Source organism: Carassius carassius, chromosome 32, assembly GCF_963082965.1.
Source record: "Carassius carassius chromosome 32, fCarCar2.1, whole genome shotgun sequence".
NCBI classification, from domain to species: Eukaryota; Metazoa; Chordata; class Actinopteri; order Cypriniformes; family Cyprinidae; genus Carassius; species Carassius carassius.
Window position 1 is genome coordinate 23779942 of NC_081786.1, and position 22193 is coordinate 23802134.

At 36.1% G+C, this 22193-nt stretch overlaps 1 protein-coding gene across 1 annotated transcript in view; it reads right to left on the bottom strand.

Annotated features, from left to right (window-relative positions):
- Positions 1 to 14680: 14680 nt before the first annotated feature.
- LOC132113028 (leucine-rich repeat and fibronectin type-III domain-containing protein 2-like) overlaps positions 14681 to 22193 on the bottom strand; it is a 150169-nt gene continuing 142656 nt past the window's right edge. The window contains exon 5 of the mRNA XM_059520817.1: positions 14681 to 18298. Within this exon, the coding sequence (XP_059376800.1) occupies positions 17332 to 18298 (967 nt within the window). The 3' untranslated portion in view covers positions 14681 to 17331. The remainder of the gene's footprint in view (positions 18299 to 22193) is intronic.

Consider the following 22193-nt stretch of genomic DNA (forward strand, 5'->3'; position numbering starts at 1 on the left):
GGGCGTGGTAGTTCGCAGCCGGCCGTATCGCTTACCTGAGCACAAGAAAAAAGTAGTTCAGGCTGAATTAGGCGCTATGCTTGACATGGGGGTAATAGAAGAATCCAACAGTAACTGGGCGAGCCCGATAGTTTTAGTTCCGAAAACGGACGGCTCAGTCCGGTTCTGTGTGGATTATCGCAAGGTGAATGCTGTGTCGAAATTCGACGCGTATCCAATGATGAGTTGCTTGATCGGCTAGGCACGGCTCGTTTTTATTCGACATTGGACTTAACAAAGGGCTATTGGCAGATCCCCTTGTCTCCTTTATCCAGAGAAAAGACAGCTTTCACAACGCCGTTTGGATTACACCAATTTTTTACCCTTCCGTTTGGCTAGTTCGGGGCACCTGCTACCTTTCAGCACCTCATGGATAAGATTCTGCGGCCCCATGCTGCATATGCGGCTGCCTACCTGGATGATATCATTATATTTAGTAATGATTGGCAGCGGCATATGCAGCATCTGAGGGCTGTCCTGAGGTCGCTGAGGGGAGCGGGGCTCACGGCCAACCATAAGAAGTGTGCGATTGGGCGTGTGGAAGTAAGGTATCTGGGCTTCCACTTGGGGCATGGACAGGTGCGTCCCCAAATTGATAAGACAGCTGCTATTGCGACCTGCCCATGTCCCAAGACCAAAAAGGAGGTAAGGCAGTTCTTGGGGCTGGCGGGGTATTATAGACGGTTTATTCCTAATTATTCTGACCTCACCAGCCCTTTGACTGACCTTACTAAAAATGAGGTGCCAGATACGGTCCAGTGGACGGAGCCGTGTCAGCAGGTCTTTACACAGGTCAAGGCTGCTCTGTGTGGCGGGCCGTTGGGGGCAGTCCTGTCCCAGGAGATAGAGGGGGAGGAACGGCCGGTGCTGTACATTAGCCGGAAGCTCTCGAAGAGAGAGGCTAAGTACAGCACCATAGAGAAAGAGTGCTTGCCATCAGATGGGCCTCACCCTCCGCTATTATCTCCTGGGACGGGAGTTCACCCTCTGTTCGGACCACGCTCTGCTGCAGTGGCTCCACCGCATGAAGGATACCAACGCGCGGATCACTCGTTGCTATCTAGCTCTTCAGCCTTTTAAGTTCAAGGTGGTCCACAGGCTGGGTGTTCAGATGGCGGTGGCCGACTTCCTCTCCAGAAATGGGGGGGGGGTGGTTGCTGCAGGCCTGAGTCAGAATAGAAGTCACCATTTGGTGTTTGTGAAGTTTTATTTATATTTTTTATATAAATACGTCAGCAGTCCAGCCGACCCCTTTGTCCTCTTCCTTTCCTCCAACGAACTTGCTACAACGTTTTTTTTTTCTGAAATATTGACATGAAAGTGTGTGTGTGTGTGTGTGTGTGTGTGTGTGTATGTATGTATATATATATATTCTCACCACTGTTATTTTTGTTGTGTGTTTATTTTGTTATCGAGAGGAAAATGCACTGTACGTATTTACACATTAATTTAAAAGTTGCTCTCAGCAGCAAAGGCTGTGTTGGGAAGTTTGCTAACAGTATATACCACTGCTCAGGTATTTCAAACTTCTGTATACCCCTAGGAGAAAAATGAAAAAGAATTGGGTATGTTAGCATCTTAAGACTTTAAATCTGTTATGCATCCTGATGTAGACCTTTATTAATAAATACAAAATTTAAGGTTGGTCCATTTGCTTAAAAGCACAATGTTTTTCTGCATCTTGTTTGATCTGTTTATTTTCTATATTCTCAAAACACATATTATACAGTCATATCCACCAAAAGCTCCATTATCACTTTATGTAGTATGCAGTCTCCTTCAAGCATTTTAGCAAAGTCCATTTTCATCACTTTAAAGGAACTGCGTCCCCACTTCAGCATAATAGGAAGCAAACAAATTTTCACTGCACTGAGTACAAGGTAAGTAGGGCACAAGGTCAGATTCTATTTGACCAGCATGGAGAAATCGCACATAAATATTGCACAACACAACGAAGAGGGTCCACACCAACAGTTCCTGGAGCTCACTCTCATTATGTCCAGTGAAGATCTGTTCTGAGTGTAGATGAAACCTCTGTCTGAAGAGTGCATGTCACTGTTCCCTCTAAGGAGGCAAATGATATGGGTGACTATGGAGTCGGCAGTGTGTTGGTAAAGCACTCTGTCCATCATGGTACCCAAACCAGCAGACCCCTGATCAAAAGCTCATGTTTTAGTTATTAGCGCATGCAGCACAAGGTCACAGAAATAGCAAGCAGGCAACCAGTCAGAGGGGTATTTATATTCTACATTGAGCACCCACTCTTCAGGCATGCACGATGTGTAATGCTACAGTCCACCCAGAATCATTCAAGTAATGCAATGCAGAATTAATGTGATTTTTGAGCAAAGTATATATATGATGTGTTATGGATAGGCCATAGCGGTATAGGGAAGGGCTCCAAAAATAGGGAATGTAAGCCTAGGTTTACATCTTCTAAGGCACTGGCAGTGTAAATTGATGGATTTCATAAATTAGCCCAACATATTTTTGTACATTCATATTAAATGTCAAATGAGGCAAATCTGATTTGTACTAAAAATAATACAGTAAATTAACTGTATACAGTATATATATATATATATATATATATATACACAGTACAGACCAAAAGTTTGGACACACCTTCTCATTTAAAGAGTTTTCTTTATTTTCATGAATATGAAAATTGTAGAGTCACACTGAAGGCATCAAGGGCTATTTGACCAAAAAGGAGAGTGATGGGGTGCGGCGCCAGATGACCTGGCCTCCACAGTCACTGGACCTGAACCCAATCGAGATGGTTTAGGGGTGAGCTGGACCGCAGACAGAAGGCAAAAGGGCAAACAAGTAATAAGCATCTCTCGGGGAATTTCTTCAAGACTGTTGGAAGACCATTTCAGGTGACTACCTCTTGAAGCTCATCAAGAGAATGCCAAGAGTGTGCAAAGCAGTAATCAAAGCAAAAGGTGGCTACTTTGAAGAACCTAGAATATGACATATTTTCAGTTGTTTCACACTTTTTTGTTATGTATATAATTCCATATATAATTCAACATTTGTTAATTCATAGTTGTGATGCCTTCAGTGTGAATCTACAATTTTCATAGTAATGAAAATAAAGAAAACTCTTTGAATGAGAAGGTGTGTTCAAACTTTTGGTCTGTACTATATATATATATATATATATATATATATATATATATATATATATTCTAAGGATTCTTTTTACCTTTTCTTGTGTACATTTAATGGAATTTAACTGCATAAAATCGTCCATTTAGTTGACTTTATTCTGGACACAGTGAACATTTGTGAGGTGCAAATTTAAAAGCTGTTGTAAGCACTATAAACTTCACATCGTGCTTAGGCTATAAAACAGTTTTGCGGCTGGGGAAATACACATAAGCTCTTGCAACTGAATAATTTAAGTGTTTTTTTTTTTTTTTTTTTATAGTGCTTTGTTGCAAATTGTTTTGTTTTGTGCAAAGTCACTGTAATTAGAATTACCTGTTTAGCAAAGTTGGACCCTCCTTAATTTAAATAATAGTTTATTTTTTTAAATAATAATTATAAAAACAAAACAAATAAAATCAATAAATTATCATCTCCCCGGAACATAAGGTACATTAAGAATGTGGATGACCTAAAAATGTGCTTCATGCAGTATCATCTAAATCAGTGGTTTTCAACCTGTGGTCGCGGTGGTATTGCAGGTGGGCCGCAAATTACTATTACAAGAAATAATAATATTGGTAATATGTGTAAAAAGATGTATTCTTTTTTTATTCTATCTGTTTTCTTTTTATTTATTATATTATTTAATATCTCATGCTACGTGTACTGTGTTAACCTAACTGAGACTTGTTATAGCACTTATATCATTGCTCTTTTTGTTGTTTTTGATTGCTTCCACTGTCCTCATCTGTAAGTCGCTTTGGATAAAAGCGTCTGCTAAATGAATAAATGTAATGAAATAAAATGTAATTTCAACACCTGAGGCACCGCTACAATTAATGAGCTCTATGAACAATGCATTGCAAAAAAAAAATAAAAATCCCTGGACACAGGATTTATTTATATTTATATGTTTTTTTTGCCATAAGTCTATACATTTTGTTACTGCTTTACTATAGTGATTATTTTGACTTATGTCTGTTCTAGAGACGTTACAACTTTTTGAAGAAAAAATTTCAAAGAAATTGCGAGTGTTTTTTATTTATTTTTTTGTCCAAATCGCACAGCCCTAGTTCATTTAATAAATACAGTTAACAACCTAGCTTCTGAATATTAAGTTATTAACCCAACAATAGCGGGGTCAGTTAATTTTTTTTTTGCAGTGGGCCGCGCAAACATATTTGTTTGGTTGAAAAAAAAGTTGAAAAAGGTTGGGAACCACTGATCTAAATCGTTTGATTATATTTTATTAAAACAAAACAAACAGAAAAAAGGGAAGGAAGAAAAAAAGACACTCTTTGAAATCACATGTCAAACTGAATCAATATAACTACAAAAGTGTGGTCAATTTATTTCTTGTTTAAGTGATCTCACATGCAAAGCCTTTGTTGACATTTCATGAAGTTCACTAGAATACCAAGAACTAAAATAACCTCCACAAACAACTATTTTTCTTGCTTTAAAGGCATGTTACAAACTCCTTCTCTGTGGATTTATGTAAGCCCTGCCAGTAGTCAAGTTTAGTTTAGTCAAACTGTTTTTATTAGGCTAAAGACTAGCCTGAGACATCTTTCACATTTGCTATGAATCTATGTACCTGAGCCCCAGAGGTGAGGGAGGTGTGAATCTCAAGTCTTCTTTTTCCTCTTCCAGCTCTAGCTCATTACCAGCATGTGTGGGTGTCCTTAAATAGAAACAAATACACCCTGAAATAATATGAGTGTACTTGACAGGTCTTGCACTTTACTAGGAATCCAGCATGGAAGCAATCACTCTTTCAGTCTGATTGCACTGGTTGACAGAAGTAAATAGTATTGCTCTTCAAAAGACTCTCCAAAGTTGCAGACTAATCCTATTCATCAAGAAACTGACATATGGAAATAAAGCTAAATTAATATTTCATGTTTTCAATCTTACAATAGAACACTGCTATTGCTATGTTTCACCGTATATTGCTTTAGAAATGTTTTCTTGTGTAACACCAAAACATCTTGATGAGTTCATGTAAATTAATATTCATCATGCATTTCTAGCAATGTAACCTAGAAATATTTTTCCATAAAAAATCTAAACAAACAAATAAATAAACCAGGGGGGTATTCCAGAAAGCAGGTTATGTGACATTCCCGGGTATGTTTAAGAGAAAGTAAATGGATAACCTCAACTTTCGGTTCCAAAAACGGAGGTAACTTTCAGGTTATGTTAGTTGTCATAGCAACTCACTCTCTGAACTTAACCTGCTCCGGAGCAGGTTATGTTCCAGGGTTAGTTCACTTCAGCGAGCATTCAGTGGGCGTGGGCGCAAAACATTATATAATATTACAATATGTAATATAGCCTATTTTAAATAAATAAGTATAATATAAGTATAATATATTTATATTAAAATAATTTTAATATAAATGAGGTAATATATTATTCTAATATGATTATTTCTTTTATTGACATATTTTTTATAGTTATCTATAAATTATGTATTAAGAGGTATGTATAATGTTTAACTTATATATATTTATATATTTAATTGATTACATGTTATATCTCACACATGGAGTGGAGTGGAATTTTCTATAATGTCTAAATTCTAAATCAAAATACATATCTGATATGACTTAATGTATATTTAGCATAAAACAAACAATATAATTCACATTCTCAAGGATTAAAGATTAAATAGAAAACAAATTATTGCACAGCCATCAGTTAGGTGGCGATATGCACTAAGCATGTAAACAACTAATGAACAAAAGAAGAAGAAAGAAACAGCTTGGCACGCTTTTCTTAGCGTCCGTTTCTATAGTGACTCGTCGATTCATCGCTCTGTTGAGAATGTCTTGAGTCTTAACCAGGAACATACCCTGAGTTGAATGAACTTACTCCCAGGCGCGTTTTTGGAACCACACACCTCGAGTAAGCAAGGTTTGGGGTTAATCAACCGAGAGTTCAGGGTTTAGTTCACGGTAAGTTAACCCTGCTTTCTGGAATACACCCCTGGTTTGGTGGGGTCTCCTAGTGTTTGAAATACTAGAAACTTAAAACTATACTTTTTGCTTAATCATTGCAATGACATAAAATGACATTGTGTATTTGTGCCAGTTTTATACATAATCAAAATTAGATTCAAACACTAAATACGTTTGAAGGCGGTATACTGCACTTGTGTAGTATTCAGAAAAATAGAGATGTTTGTAGTTTCTGACTTTCATGGATCCAGTAGTGTTTGTTTGCTTAAACAGAAAGTATTGTTTTAAATCTAGTGACAAGTATCATGTTGATCTGTGATATTGAAGACAAACGTCATTTACACAAAATACTCAAGGCCTAACAAGAGCAAAATAGTTTTTTTTTTTATTTGATCATTTTGTGATCGTAGTTATTTTCCTCCTCCTCACTTGAATTTTTTGATTGCCAGAGCATGAGACTCATTTCCACAAGGTACACTGTATGAAATGGTTTAGTTTTCCACAACACATGGGACCTACTGTATCTGCAATGGCAGAGCAAAGAACATCTATCAACATACCATCAGTCTCAGGAATCAATAATTTAATAACCTCTCTCATGTTATTAAATTGACTACCATATATATATATATATATATATATATATATATATATATATATATATATATATATATATATATATATATATATATATATATATATATAATACAGTACAGACCAAAAGTTTGGAAACATTACTATTTTTAATATTTTTGAAAGAAGTTTCTTCTGCTCATCAAGCCTGCATTTATTTGATCAAAAATACAGAAAAAAAACAGTAATATTGTTATCAAATAAATGCAGGCTTGATGCGCAGAAGAAACTTCTTTCAAAAACATTAAAAATAGTAATGTTTCCAAACTTTTGGTCTTTACTTTATATATATATACACATATATATATATATATATATATATTTATATATATATACATACATACACACACACACACACACACACACACACACACACACACACACACACACTTTATATATATATATATGTATATAGTAGTCAACATTTTAAGTGAATCAAAACCTTTCATGAAAGTTGTCCTAGAACCTAAAAGCAAAATGTGTTCTTGTCCTAGGACATCTTTGATAAACTGGTTGTTTTTTTTTTTTTTTTATCCACTTCAAACGTTGACTATTCTGTACACTGTGTACTGTAATATGATATATATGTCTAACCTCTAGCGGTTCTCAATCCTGTCCTGGAGTACCCCCTGTCCCCTTTACATTTTATATGTCTTCCTCAATTATCACACCTGATTTCACTCATCAGCTTATTAGTGGAGACTGCAAGACCTGAAGTGGGTGTGTCAGATATGGGGAGACATACAAAACGTGCAGTGCTGGGTGTACTTCATGGAGAGGTTTGAGAATCCCTGTTCCAGACCACCATCTGTTAGCTGGTAACCAGTGTTATAACACGTTCAAAATGCTATCTGTTTTGTGTTTTCTGGTTTATGCTTCCCTACATCCAATTCACTATTGGTTTAAAAATGCCATAGAATGCAAAAATCTATTTTATTATGTGTTTGAACATGGTTATGTTGCCACAGTGTGTGAAAACAACCATTGTAAAAATCCACCCACTCATTGTTTTATAATCCCAATAAATCATAATCATTCGGTGTGTTCCAAACGGGATATATCGCCATTCCGAAGGGCACTTTCGAAGTGAAAACAATCATGGCCATACTGAAAGGTCCTCAAAACTGTCCACTTCAAAGGGGCCTTCGGAATGAAGGATATCAAAGGGTACAACTGATGGACACTTCGGACTCCCATGATCCTTTGAGCAGATTCTTTGCATGATGACAGCACCTTCGTATGGGCACGTGATGATGATACAGAAGGGCACTTCAAGAAAAGGTTTGTTTAGTCCCCTACACCCTTCAACCCTTCGAAGCACTCAAAAGGGTAAACCCTTTGAAAGGATTAGGGCTTAGAGTGAGCCCTTTCAAATGCAGGGAGTCTCTCCATATGAGCAGTTCCATATTTCTCACTATTATGATGTAATACTCGGGGGAAAGTCCCGCCCATAAGTGAAGCTCTCTGCCCTATTAGCATATACACAGCCCTGAGTGAGAAACAGCGGTTTGCCTTTACTGTTTTCTTGCTGTAGCTGCTGGAGATACAATGTAAGTGCCAAAGAGCCATTAAAAGTGTTGTGTGTTGGTAAGTCGCTTTGGATAAAAGTGTATGCTAAATGAATAAATGTAAATGTAACGTAAATGTATGCACCAACGGACATATGAGTCTCCATAGACCGGTGAGGACAAGGTGGTTAAATTTCATTTTCGAAAGTAAAGTCCCAGAAAATAAGGGGGAAGTCATATACATTTGTGCTAACATTTTACACTGCACTGCCTTACAAATTGGTGTTGTGCAAAAATTGCTTCTGAAAGAGGGAATTGATACCAACGCTTGGTGTGCAAACGTCCAGACTCCAAACAAAGTAAGCACCTTGCATCATATTTTGTTTTCTATCTATCTATCTATCTATCTATCTATCTATCTATCTATCTATCTATCTATCTATCTATCTGTCTATCTGTCTATCTATCTATCTATCTATCTATAAAAATAAAATAAAAAAGTCTTGTCAGTTTTCATATCAGTGACAACTTTGAGAGGAGTCATTTATTCCATATAGACATACTATGAAAGCCACACACAGACACAGCTGTGTTTAATTAATTCATTTGGCACACTCACGCTGCTCATCCGCAGCTGATATAGATACATTTGCTGGCAGTCTTTTTCTCTGCTTAGGGTTTTCTCTCCCTTGTGAAGGCACTGGAAATTGATGATTCCCAACCTCTCACCTGGCAGATAGAGCCAGGAAAAAGTGATTCACCTTAACACAACTGTAGGACGAAACCAATTTCCTCACCCATTTGCGCATGGAAAATGTGCCATAAAATATTCCTGATTGTTATCAGTGGGGCAACATCGCTCACCTTAGTTACAGAAGCAGCCTTTATTACATCGGATTTCACACTTAGTTTGCCAGGGAATGCCACGACGACTGATAGAATAATCCGCTCTACGTCTGAGCCAATTCATCAGATGAAACAACAAAGGTGACAGAAAATGCTGCCAAGTGAGCCAAGAGAGCTACAATTATTCAAAGCCAAACAAAAAAGATAGAGGCTTTCACTAATGCATGTTTGGCGCCTCACCAGCAGTTCACTCTTCCTGTCTACTAAAGGATAGTGGCAGTGACATACTTTCCATACCAATCATTTGTCTTTTTGAGTGAGTACCACTTTTGGGAATAATGTTGTGTAATTCAAGAGAAATGACAGGTTTATGGGGGGGGGGGGGGTTGTTTTAATGTAATTGTTTTTATCATTAAACAATTATTCAAAACAAATTTGGTAAACAAAAATGCACAATACTCAGCTTGTCAATGCTCAATACTGTTTATTACTTACTGTCAAGCTAAATTAAATTTTGGCGATGTCAAAATGCAAATATTTTCAGATTCAGGTTCCATTTAAATTAACTATTATTAAGGTTTTTTTTTTTTTTTTTTACTATTTTACCTTCATTGAATGTGGTGTTGGTGGAAGGTAGTAAGTGATGTTGAGTAATACTAGTCCATCAATCAGCATGGGCTTCAAATTTTATTTTTTTTACACTATCAATAACATTTTGCTTTTCAAGCAGGGATAAGCTGGTTGGCCGAATAGTCCCTTGAGGACTGAGACACTTGTTAATTTCCCTAAATTAATGAAATATAAACTGTTAACTGTTGTACTTATAACCATGTATACACACTCTCCATAAAGACCCTATTTTACAAATAATAATGCAGTCATGAGATTGTGTGATGCAATGAGTGGTTTCCACATTTTTAAATATTTAAAATGCATGAAAATAAATATGTTCTATCACTTTGTTTATCACTTTTGAAATCACATGTACACTAAAAAATCTATCCCTCGTACTTGCATAACCACAGCAGTCTATTTATTTAGTGGTCCAAGTTGAAGTCAGAATGTATATTAATGACAATATGGGACAAATATAATGTAATTTAGTGGCAGCAGGTGCTGCGCCCTGCTTGTACATGTACAGCCAGACAAGACTACATGCTCAGTTATAAGTTAGGATCTTAGGTTAGATATTTGATAGCAATCTTTCATTTAAAAGCCACATTTCTAGCATTTGTAAAACTGTATTTTTCCATGTCAAAAATATATCAAAATTGCTGTCAATGTCAAATGCAGACACATAAAAGGTGCAGTAGGAAATCTCGGAAAATGCCAAATTTAGCCTGATAGCACTGAAAGCAAACGTCCCATCCTCCCTGCAAATCGCCATCCAAAGCCACGCCCCCTGAATGCATATACACACACCAGACAACCAGAGATAATGCCACTACAATACACCGTGCTTGTTATTCACTGGTGAGAAAACGTTATAGCACAGTTAGTAAAAGTATTACAATACCAGGAAAGAAGATCAGGTTGTTGATGTGTGGCTGTCATTGTCGCTCTGTCTGCATAGTGTACATAAACGTGCTGATGATGTATCATGTCTGTGTGAACAGGGTGCACAGAGGTATAGAAGTAGACAGGCAGGTAGGAAAGCCAATTAAAATGCTTGGACTGAGTGTTTTGATTGGACAAACATTTATTGGTCCTACACAGACAGTGGATCAGCACCTAGAGATGACCGTTACAGCCCTAAATATCAGTGGAGACCAGGACAACTAGATGAGCCCCAGAGATAGATCCCCAGTGATGACCTTGTCTCCTAGACGGCCATCGGGACAATACCACGGGAATCAGACGGGTCATTTGCACGGTCTAATTTTGTTGCACCATGGAACAACTGCTGGTTTGTCTGGCCAGAGGAGAACATTTCAATGATGAAATGCCTTTAACTGAAAATTGAGTGTTAACTATTGTCATTTTGCATTTTTGACACACTATTTTCCTTTTTGATAGTGTAAAGTTGCTTTGACATTAATCAATTAATTAATACAATTTGTTATGAATACTGTATATTCATTTTATTGTATTTATTATTGTATTTATAATAATTATTATTAGTGTTATTATTATTGATATATATGTTTTTTTTTTTGAGTGAATACACACACTTGGATACTGGCGTAAATGCACATTTATCTTGACCTAATGTAGGACACATGGTTGCCTTTTTAAATAAATTATGACCTCATAAGATCTGACATGGGGCTTACAGCAGTATACTCAGTGTGTAAAGCACACAATTAGCAATTAGCTAAAGCATAGATATACAGTTGATAGCTTCTTAGCTTATAAAACAACAAGAAGATGTTTTGTATGGTTTATTTTCTTTCCCTCTCTAATATGACACACTTGTGCTCAGACCTTAATCCAATCAGTAGTACAAGCCTCTTCTTGGCTGGCTCTTAAATTACCTCATTCTTACCACTGAACAATCTCTTGTTTACTGGTTTGACCTTACTCAACCTGTTAACAGTGCTCAGGAACAACATAACTTTTGAAGGACTCTGAAAGCATTGTATCTACTGAGACCCAACAGTCTGGGATAAAAGCCGCAATTCTGTGAAATGTGGCACAGCGTTGCAAAGGTCAGCACAACAAACCCTTCAAGAACAACAGATACCAACCCATGGAGAATACTCTAAGTGAACTGAAATTTCTATGTACCATGTTGCCCAGTACAATAAACAAACATGAAATACTGAGAAACATGCAACTTTAAATTGAACTTGATGTTCTGCACAGCCCGTATAATCTACCAAAACACTGTTTGTATAGGCATGGGTGGCTGAAGCACCCCCTGTTTTTCTCTGTGGGCAACTGTTTAACTGTTGGGAAGAAAATAAAGAAAATAAATAAAAATCAGAGTCTCTATTTACACTAAGTGCAAATAGGCCACCTTGTTTGCAGAGACACCAGCTTCACCCAGCAACGGTTAATTGGCCTTGTCAACATTGCAAAAGACGATCATCAAGCATCAGATTCAGTGGCATTGATGACAAAGCATGTTTCATATTTCTATTGACGTGATCAACCCAGGTTCAAATCTGCCTTATGCCAAACTTTTTTTTCTCCCTTTTCAAATTTCAAATCAGAAAAGCATTTATTTTTAATAAAAATGAAGGAAATAATCAAAAAGTTTAAAATAAAGTATATCGGCTAGGGTTAGGGTAAGTCTAGGGATTTTGTCCCAATAATGTGGAATCAATTTAATAATTTGAATTAAATCAATATATTTATTTGAAATAAATCAGAGTTATTATTGCATGCTGTTTAATAATGTATGTTCAGATAATTGTCACTATTTGCAATAAGTAATTAGCAGAATAGCCTGCTATTTTTACATAGTATAAATAGAATCTAGCTATTTGCAGTTAGTGTAAATAGCGTCTATCGCTAAGAAAATATGCTATTTTCACTTAGTGAATACCCCCCTATGCGTACAGCACCCCCAACTTAAAACATCTTCCCATGTCCCTGACTGTTTGCAAAGATTATAACTGTGTGAAGTATTGATAATCTTATTATCCTACAGATTACATGTGTTAAAGTCTTATTCTATGGGCTGGCCTGCAAGAGTCTCCTTCCTGGTAAGAAGGGCAGTGCTGACGTGAGTGGACACTCAGGACCCTGATTAGGCATTGAGAAGAGACCTTGTTCTAATAAGAAGAGAATATCTGGTGTTCATGCATACCTTTTGTCCAAGACGTCATTCCCATTTTAATCTCTTCAGCTGCCAAATTGAAAGAGTACAGTATTTCTTCTTAGATTTCATATCATATCATGTATTTTTCATAAAGGTCAATAATTTGCAGACAAGATCTTTTTTATGATGATATATTATTTATATCCTTCTTTTTTGCTGTTACAGTTACCCTACAATTAACCAAATAAAACAGTTTCCATCACATTTTGCAATGCAAATTTCTAAGTACTTTAAATTATTTAAAGGCCTTTTAGTATAACTTTAAAAATGAATGACTTAGGTTGTGGTACAGTACATGTGTCATTTTGGCGTAAAAGTTTTAATGACTTTTAAACATAATAATAACTTTTATTATTATTACTTGATTATCCATCAGGTGTCAGAAAAAAAATCATATTAAGGTATGATTAATCACGCTTTTGAGGAACAAAATGATATTTGTACAGATCTCAATGTTGTATTGAACCGCATTATATTTTAACCCCCCAATATAAAAGAGCGTTGATCATAAAACTAAGCACAATTTTTAATGTCATCTTACTAAAACATCTGATTGAGCAATATATCATTACAATTGTTATTTATATGAATTTTATATTAGTATGCTATACTATGATAAAAATCTAATTTAAAAATTAGTTACAAGCTATAAAAAATATTTTTATTTGGCCATATATATATATATATATCTCCTGGGTTGTGTGGGTTTACTACTGAGCCAGTAGAACAATCTTTCAATAACAGCCTCAGCCTCCTTCAGAGCCTTTATTACAGAGTATTAGCTTCACAAAACAATCTGCTCTGAAATGTGCCACACAAACCATTAAAATCAAACTGAAATCATCTAGGACCTTGTTAAATGTACTGTAAACTTCACCTACTCGTATTCTTTCATAATGCTGGAATCATTGAAAATGATGCACTGCAGACACAGCATAAAGCAGACCTATTTTTGGCAGAATTTATCTACTGTACATGTTTCTTTTATAGTTAATAATTTAGCGTTAAGGAATAATTGCATGGATGCTAACTTTACTTTATTACCTCACACAAGGAACAAAACATTTTTGCTGTTTACTTTCAAATAAAAGGACGTTTTGGATTGGGGTGGTTGCAGAATGAAAGTATGTATTCATAATAAATATGCTACTTTATTTAAAATAAGATGAAAGAAAAATGTATTGTTCCTAGCTAGATCCCTTTAAATAATCATAGACCATGGTAAATTAAATGTGCAAATCTTAAATGAAACTCAATGGGAGGTATATGAGGAAGCAGAAATAATGTATGACAAGTATGTTTGATATGAGATTACACGTCATGGAAAGTGTGCACATCTCAGTGGGCAGCATGTCATATTTTAATGTTTTATGACTACAACAGACTACACTCAATTTAGTTTCATGTGTACCCCATGAGTTCCTTCATCTGATCTTTGAGGATATGCCCCTCAGAGTAAATTTTGTTAAAAGTACATCTTGCTAAAACTATGTGCACTTTTTGGTGAGAATAATCCCCAACTGAAACGACTCAAGTCAGACATGACTAAGACAAATGATTCTGTTTGAGAACACCTTGAGGCAGAAAAGCAGATACAGTAAGCACACACACACACACACAGACACACACACACACACACACACAGACACACACACGCACACACACACACACACTAATAAAAAAATTATTCTAGGAGGCTGAGAATGACAAAAAATAAATAAATAAATAAATAAATAAATAAATAAATAAATAAAACAGACAGTTGTAAATATTATGAATTCTGTGTGTTTATCTTGTAGTAAAATCTTTTGAACACAGAAATGGTTTAGAATGATTTAGACTCTTTTCTTTTTTTCCCTACAACTCCAAGTGTAAAACGTGACTATGCTGCTTCACATTTACGCATATGTCAGAACAATACGTTAAAGCACCTTCTTTTTTTCTGACCAGGAAAATAACATGATCACTGTACAGAATACCATCATACATACTTATATAATTTTTATACAAAAAATGTCATAGAAAGAATCATATATCAAGAGCAGTAACAAATTATAAACAATGGATGTTGCAAATCTAGAATGTGGCATAAATGTTTAGTTATAAGTAATAAATTAAGAACTGTATGTTGTGTTTGTATATCCATATCTTTCTGTATATAATATAACTGTAATAGTAAAACATAATCAAAACCATATACAGTGACACTGTATCAGACAAACGAAAAGGCAATGCAACTGTTAGCTTTTCACAAAATAGAAAAATAAAGATTTTTTTTTTTTTAAAAATAAGAAAAATAGACAGGTATGTTATGATCCTTTGGGTAAAACTTCCTAGGAACACCAGATCTATAGTACACACTTAACAGAATTAAATAGCTATTTTGATGTCTGAAATGGAATTTAACACAGGATTGGCTAGAGATTTTTACAGAAAAGTTAAGATCATTTATTAAAAAAAAAAAAAAAAAAATCAGTGAAGAAAAATAAATAAATAAATAAATAATAATAATAATAATAATAATGTGTCATATTTAGGGACAAGATAAAGGGAAGGTCATAGAAACCTGACCTTACAAAATCCAATTCTGATTTAGAATGGCCTGCCTCTATCCCCCCTTCCCCATGCAAGACAGTAACAGTATTTAGTTGTATAGCCTTACACTTGTAATAATGTTTATGACTGCAAATATACTAAAAATGCACTATAGATATGTTCATAGAAAGTATCACCACATTTTGAAATTGTGAAAGCTGAGATAATGACTATACATGCTTCATCCAGGTCTTTAACATTTTCTTTTGTCATTTAAAAATCATGTAACCAACACTTTTCTTCCAAATCAACTTGCACTGCACTAATACCAAGAGAGTCCCCTTGGAGCAACCTGAGGTTAAGTGCCATCGCTCAAGGGCACAATGATGATAAAGGAGCTCAGTTTTTCCCCAGAAATTAAGCTTGCCACAACCATTTGGCACTAATAAAGGTTTCTACACAAAACTGTGATCCAGATCCTGTCCTAAATGTCTTTTGAAACATACTGTCTAGCATAACACTCTGACCTATATTCCAGGCTTAAGTCTTGAGGGGCTTGTTGTGGAAAGTACAAAAGTAAATCACCAACACTAACAAACTAGTCTTAAAAAAGGGAATGGATAGATAGTTATAGTGTTAGAAAATGATCATTGAGGGGGCAATTACCATCATTAAAATCAGGAAATCATAATCAAATATTATTTTGAAAGCATGTTCCAAGGGTATAATCATACCCTTGGGATATGCTTGCAAAATTTAATTTAATCAATTATTCACATAGTCATATAGCATGGTACTTTGAAGAATACTGTGGTATTACAGTGGTACCATGTCTAAAACATTTTTATGTATATACCATTTGTAAACTTTTTTTTTTTAATTGTACTTTTTAAAAAGGGTAGACAAAGGGGACATCAAACATATTCTCTTCTTGGTTGGGTGTGCAAAGTATTGCTTGGGTATGTAATATGTAGTAAATATCTTTTGTTGTATAAATAATATGTACCTCAAACAGACTGACTTTTACTGTGCCGTATAACATTGCAGTGATCTGATCAGATGACAGTCAGCTTTCAAACTCTGAAACTAAAAACAAATGTGACAGATGCACTGATAAACTGAAAAAGAGGCACATAATGTCAAGAAACATCATAGACGATTAGCAGATTAAATTTGCAGATTTGATTATGGCAAAGAAATCATTCTGAATTTTAGATTTGTATTTCTCTTCAGTGTAAAATATGTATGACAGGCTGTACTGGATTCTCCAGTTGTTCAGGAAAAATGCAGGGGGGCAACACTAGAATTTACTTAAAAGAGTAAAACCGACAACAAAAGAAAATAACCTACAAAAATTCATTACATTTGCATTTTTTTTTTCACCTGCTAAATTATGTAGTCCTGTCTCATAGGAACGTTTGGTCCATTGTGATGCACATCCACTTAGCTGAAGAAAATCCTCTTGGCAAACTGCAGTGCACAGTCGGATAAATTCTCTCTTTTATTCCCCCTGCTTTTCTGAGATACCCCCATGTCCCTTGTTCTTGGTATTTATTCATATCTGCTTTAATGTTTGAAGGCAACTGGAGATATCCTTCATCCAGCTCTCAATAAACAGGGCCAGCCCTGGCCTCGGCTGCTCGCCTAGCTCGGACACAAATCTTTGAACTTCTTTTTGATCAAATGAACAGAAGGACAATATTGACATGGGAAAATCATGCATTACACAGACATGGCCACTGCTGAGGTGTCTTTTTATAACAGCCATGTGAGTCCTTCTTGAGGTCATATGATGCAGCAAGTTTGTATCTTTTTCACATGACGAGTTCAGAGAATGGTTTGTTTTGAATAATTTTTTTTTGGCAGAGCTAATCCGTTATCGCTGTCAGACTGTACTCTCCATAACCCATTCAGAGCTATCAAACGTTGGCTTATCCCCTTCCCCCTCACTCTCGTCGCACTGCAGGAGCATACCGTTGACCGAGAGACTCCTCTTAGTCCAAATGTTGCTGATGCGTCGTGGGTAACTAAGGCACTGTGAAGCACCAAAGTCACCCATGTCAAATGAGTGGCTACGCTTGGGCTTGTTCTCTGATGGGAGCATTACAAGGTACCCAAGCGTGGAATCTCCCCGGCCTAGCAGAGGCTCCTTGTCAGTGGGTGGTCTCATGCCCATCACCATGGTCCCTGAAGAAGATGGTCCTCCCGGATCTCTTGCGGGAACCCTTAAGTCCAGAGAAGCAAATGCCCCAAGCAGGTTATCCAGGTTTGGTCGTGCCTTAGATGATGACTGCTTCCACCTGTTGGGCAAGGTGTTAGAATCCACATGTCGATTGAAAGACTCAACTTTCTCACTTCCAAGGAAGTCAGCCGAGGAGGATGAAGAGGATGAGATGCTACTCTGCAAGGAGCCACACTTAAACTCCACCACTTCATCTCGCATCACCACTACAGTCCTTGAAGCCTGCGGTGTAGGAGCACCGTTGTTTAGTCGCTGTGTAGTCTGTTGTCTCCCATTTGTCTGGGAGTAGGTATTACTCACCGTCACCAACTTTGCAACCTGCAAGCCACTGTTTACTTTATAGCGTACCATAAGTATGACGATAAAGACCAACAAAGTGGCTACGATCACTCCACCAATCACCAAGATCATGGTTCCTCCTAAAAACTGACTGCGCAGTGACTGGCAGCGGGGGTACTCGTCACGTGTCTCAAACTGCACACAACCCACTATGTTCGTCGCAGTGAGTGTGGTGGCGGTGTCTTCCCAGATGGCCAAAACGCATAGGTCATACTGCATCCCTGGCATCAGGTTGTTGACCAAGAAGGATTTGCTGATCGCTGGAATCATCCTGTTAACAATAAGACACAGACATTAACACTGACTCTCAAAGTTCAACAGAAGACTAATCATTAGGTATATGCAGTAGATTGAAACCAGAGGTATGTCGTACTGAAGGTGGATATTAAAATGCACATACTGATTGCTCATTGCTTATTGTGGATGCAGATGATGCTCTGTGCGTTGGCAGAAAACAATCATTAATCCTTTTATTATGGTGAAAACTTAATTACTTGGAAAGCGCTGATCATATCAACCTTGGAAGTTCATTTAGATAAAATGATTTTGAAATGAGGTCTATTGTGCAGTCAATGGAGCCAGAGATAAAAAGTTGTTTTTGACTGACAGGAAGAAATGTGGGGATTATGTAAATATCACTATTTGAAAATGTACTTGACGCACACACAGCATTCTTGTCAACAATGAATCATTCAAACAGGCAAGACATTTTATTTATTTTTAATGGTAATTAAGGAAATATTGTTTTGGAAAGGGCGAAAATAAATTAATATTTTTTTTTTAGGTTTCTGAATTGGTTAAGAGGATAGATCTGGCTTAATAAAAAAAAAAGAAATTCCTTAAGTACATTTTATGTAGTACTCCAGCACTTGACCTCCTAAAAAGCACCTTGAGTACAGAGTGCATGTAATCACAAATTATCTTTTTTCTAACTGCATTAGCTCATCATTATCTGGTACATTCTTCGCAGATACCTTGCAGTGGATGTAGACTGAGAATACTAATTAGAGTGCAATCATTTACCTAACTACCTTGCTCTGATAAGGTTAAGTAGTTGAAAAGGAGTGATATAAATATCTGTTTTCAGAATATGGGTAATAAAAGAAGAAAAACAATACAATTATGTGCATACAGTATGGAGATATTTCACATTTTATTTAATTTATTAAACCACAAGCAATAATAAGAATAAAAATAAGATTATTATATGTATATATTTATCTATGCAAAATAACACATTAAAATAGGAACCAGAAAATGAAAATTCTGTCATCATTTACCTAATTACTAACCCCTACGACTTTGTTCATTGGAACATGAAAGTAAATGCCAATTTTACCATTTTCTTTTTCATGCTGATTAGTAAAAAAAATAAAAAATAAATTATGTGATCCATTTGCAGCATTTGCCCACTGGAAGGGGAATTTTCAGCTCTTGAAAACATCTGCTTTGGTATATTTCACAACTTACACAACGATATGGTATGGATTTCGAAGACTTGGACTATAGTGAATAGTCATAAGGACAACTTCATGCTTTTGCATTCCCAGTCAAGCGTAGTATTAAGACATTAAATTTTGTGGCAAAGGAAATTAAATGGTAAAAGGGCAAGTAAATGAAGGTAACATTTCCATTTTCGGGGTGAACAAAAAAATTTACTTGGCAGTTCATATGGTTCTTTATCTTATGCCTTTCCTAAAACTAGCACATCATGGGATTCTGTGTTTTGTGTTAAATACATCCCTTACCACACTAAAACCATATCTAGCAGTGCAGCCTGACACATTGTCTACGGTAAGCCTCTATGCCAGCTAGTCCATTACTCATTCATAATTGCTTTCCCATCACAGGAGAAGACGCTACATTCAGTGGTGACAGCTTTACAAGGGAGCCCAACCTTTTTCCACTCAAGCCTTGTGATTGATTTTATTTATTTATTTATTTATTTATTTATTTATTTATTTATTTATTTATTGCCAGCATCCAGGCTAACACTGCTCTTCCAAGACAGGAGGAAGAAAACAGTTCTATGGATAGTACCACATGCAGTTCACTAGCACAAAGTCATTAAAGGGTCATGAACTGAAAAATCTAAAATTACATTGATTTTCTTGTTAGTCTAACAACAACTTATATTAAACTCAATCTGCCAAAACAGTTTGTGGAATGTGCCACTTTATACTGTAATAGTGTAGCTAAACACTGCCTTCTGTTTAGACTTGCCCAATGTATAAGCCCACTGAAACATCCAGAACATGTCAGTTGGAAATTGGTCTTTTGTTCACAAAAATGTTACTGTAAATTTGTTTACAAGCATGGTACAATTCGAAGCAGGATTTTCAGACAGATTGTAACTAAAAGACGATGCTTTGATTACTATATTGGATTAACTACACAAGTATGAGTAATTGATCACTGTGATCACTATGAAGGATGCAGGCTGTCAAACACACACAGCCACTAGCCAATCATACCAGTGGGCATTTACTTCCAAGTCTACAATCCACCATAGCTATTTAGGCAGTTTGATAGGGGAACCAATCACTTTGATTATACAACCCGAATTCCGGAAAAGTTGGGACGTTTTTAAAATTTTAATAAAATGAAAACTAAAGGAATTTCAAATCACATGAGCCAATATTTTATTCACAATAGAACATAGATAACGTAGCAAATGTTTAAACTGAGAAATTTTACACTTTTATCCACTTAATTAGCTCATTTAAAATTTAATGCCTGCTACAGGTCTCAAAAAAGTTGGCACGGGGGCAACAAATTGCTAAAAAAGCAAGCAGTTTTGAAAAGATTCAGCTGGGAGAACATCCAGTGATTAATTAAGTTAATTGATATCAGGTCTGTAACATGATTAGCTATAAAAGTTTTGTCTTAGAGAAGCAGAGTCTCTCAGAAGTAAAGATGGGCAAAGGCTCTCCAATCTGTGAAAGACTGCGTAAAAAAATTGTGGAAAACTTTAAAAACAATGTTCCTCAACGTCAAATTGCAAAGGCTTTGCAAATCTCATCATCTACAGTGCATAACATCATCAAAAGATTCAGAGAAACTGGAGAAATCTCTGTGCATAAGGGACAAGGCCGGAGACCTTTATTGGATGCCCGTGGTCTTCGGGCTCTCAGACGACACTGCATCACTCATCGGCATGATTGTGTCAATGACATTACTAAATGGGCCCAGGAATACTTTCAGAAACCACTGTCGGTAAACACAATCCGCCGTGCCATCAGCAGATGACAACTAAAGCTCTATCATGCAAAAAGGAAGCCGTATGTGAACATGGTCCAGAAGCGCCGTCGTGTCCTGTGGGCCAAGGCTCATTTAAAATGGACTATTTCAAAGTGGAATAGTGTTTTATGGTCAGACGAGTCCAAATTTGACATTCTTGTTGGAAATCACGGACGCCGTGTCCTCCGGGCTAAAGAGGAGGGAGACCTTCCAGCATGTTACCAGCGTTCAGTTCAAAAGCCAGCATCTCTGATGGTATGGGGGTGCATAAGTGCATACGGTATGGGCAGCTTGCATGTTTTGGAAGGCTCTGTGAATGCTGAAAGGTATATAAAGGTTTTAGAGCAACATATGCTTCCCTCCAAACAACGTCTATTTCAGGGAAGGCCTTGTTTATTTCAGCAGGACAATGCAAAACCACATACTGCAGCTATAACAACAGCATGGCTTCGTCGTAGAAAAGGCTTGTAATAGTGATGACCATGATGGTTGTATTATGCAAAGAAAAAAGCCTAGAGGTAATAGAGATTTATACATTTTTTTATTTTATTTTATTCACACAGAGAAAATTTTGCATTAGATTAAAAGATGGAGAAATAAATCTTTCAACAGCTAATAGAGTTTTATTTTAATAATAATAATAAAATAAAAGTGTTTTATTTTTTAGATTTAGATTTATTTTTTCATTAATTTATACATTCATTCATGCATTTATTTATTGTTTAAAAACAGTTTACATAACATGTTATTATAGTTTTAAGCATACAATCGTAAAAAGGCTTTCTCCTATTGCAAATATATTTAGCTTACACTTTATGTTACAGTATGTGTACTTACGGTGTAATTACTGGGTAAGTACTGGTATAAGGAAGCTATATGGGGTTGGTTAGGTACAGTAGTTATTACCAGTTATTGTAAGTGCAATA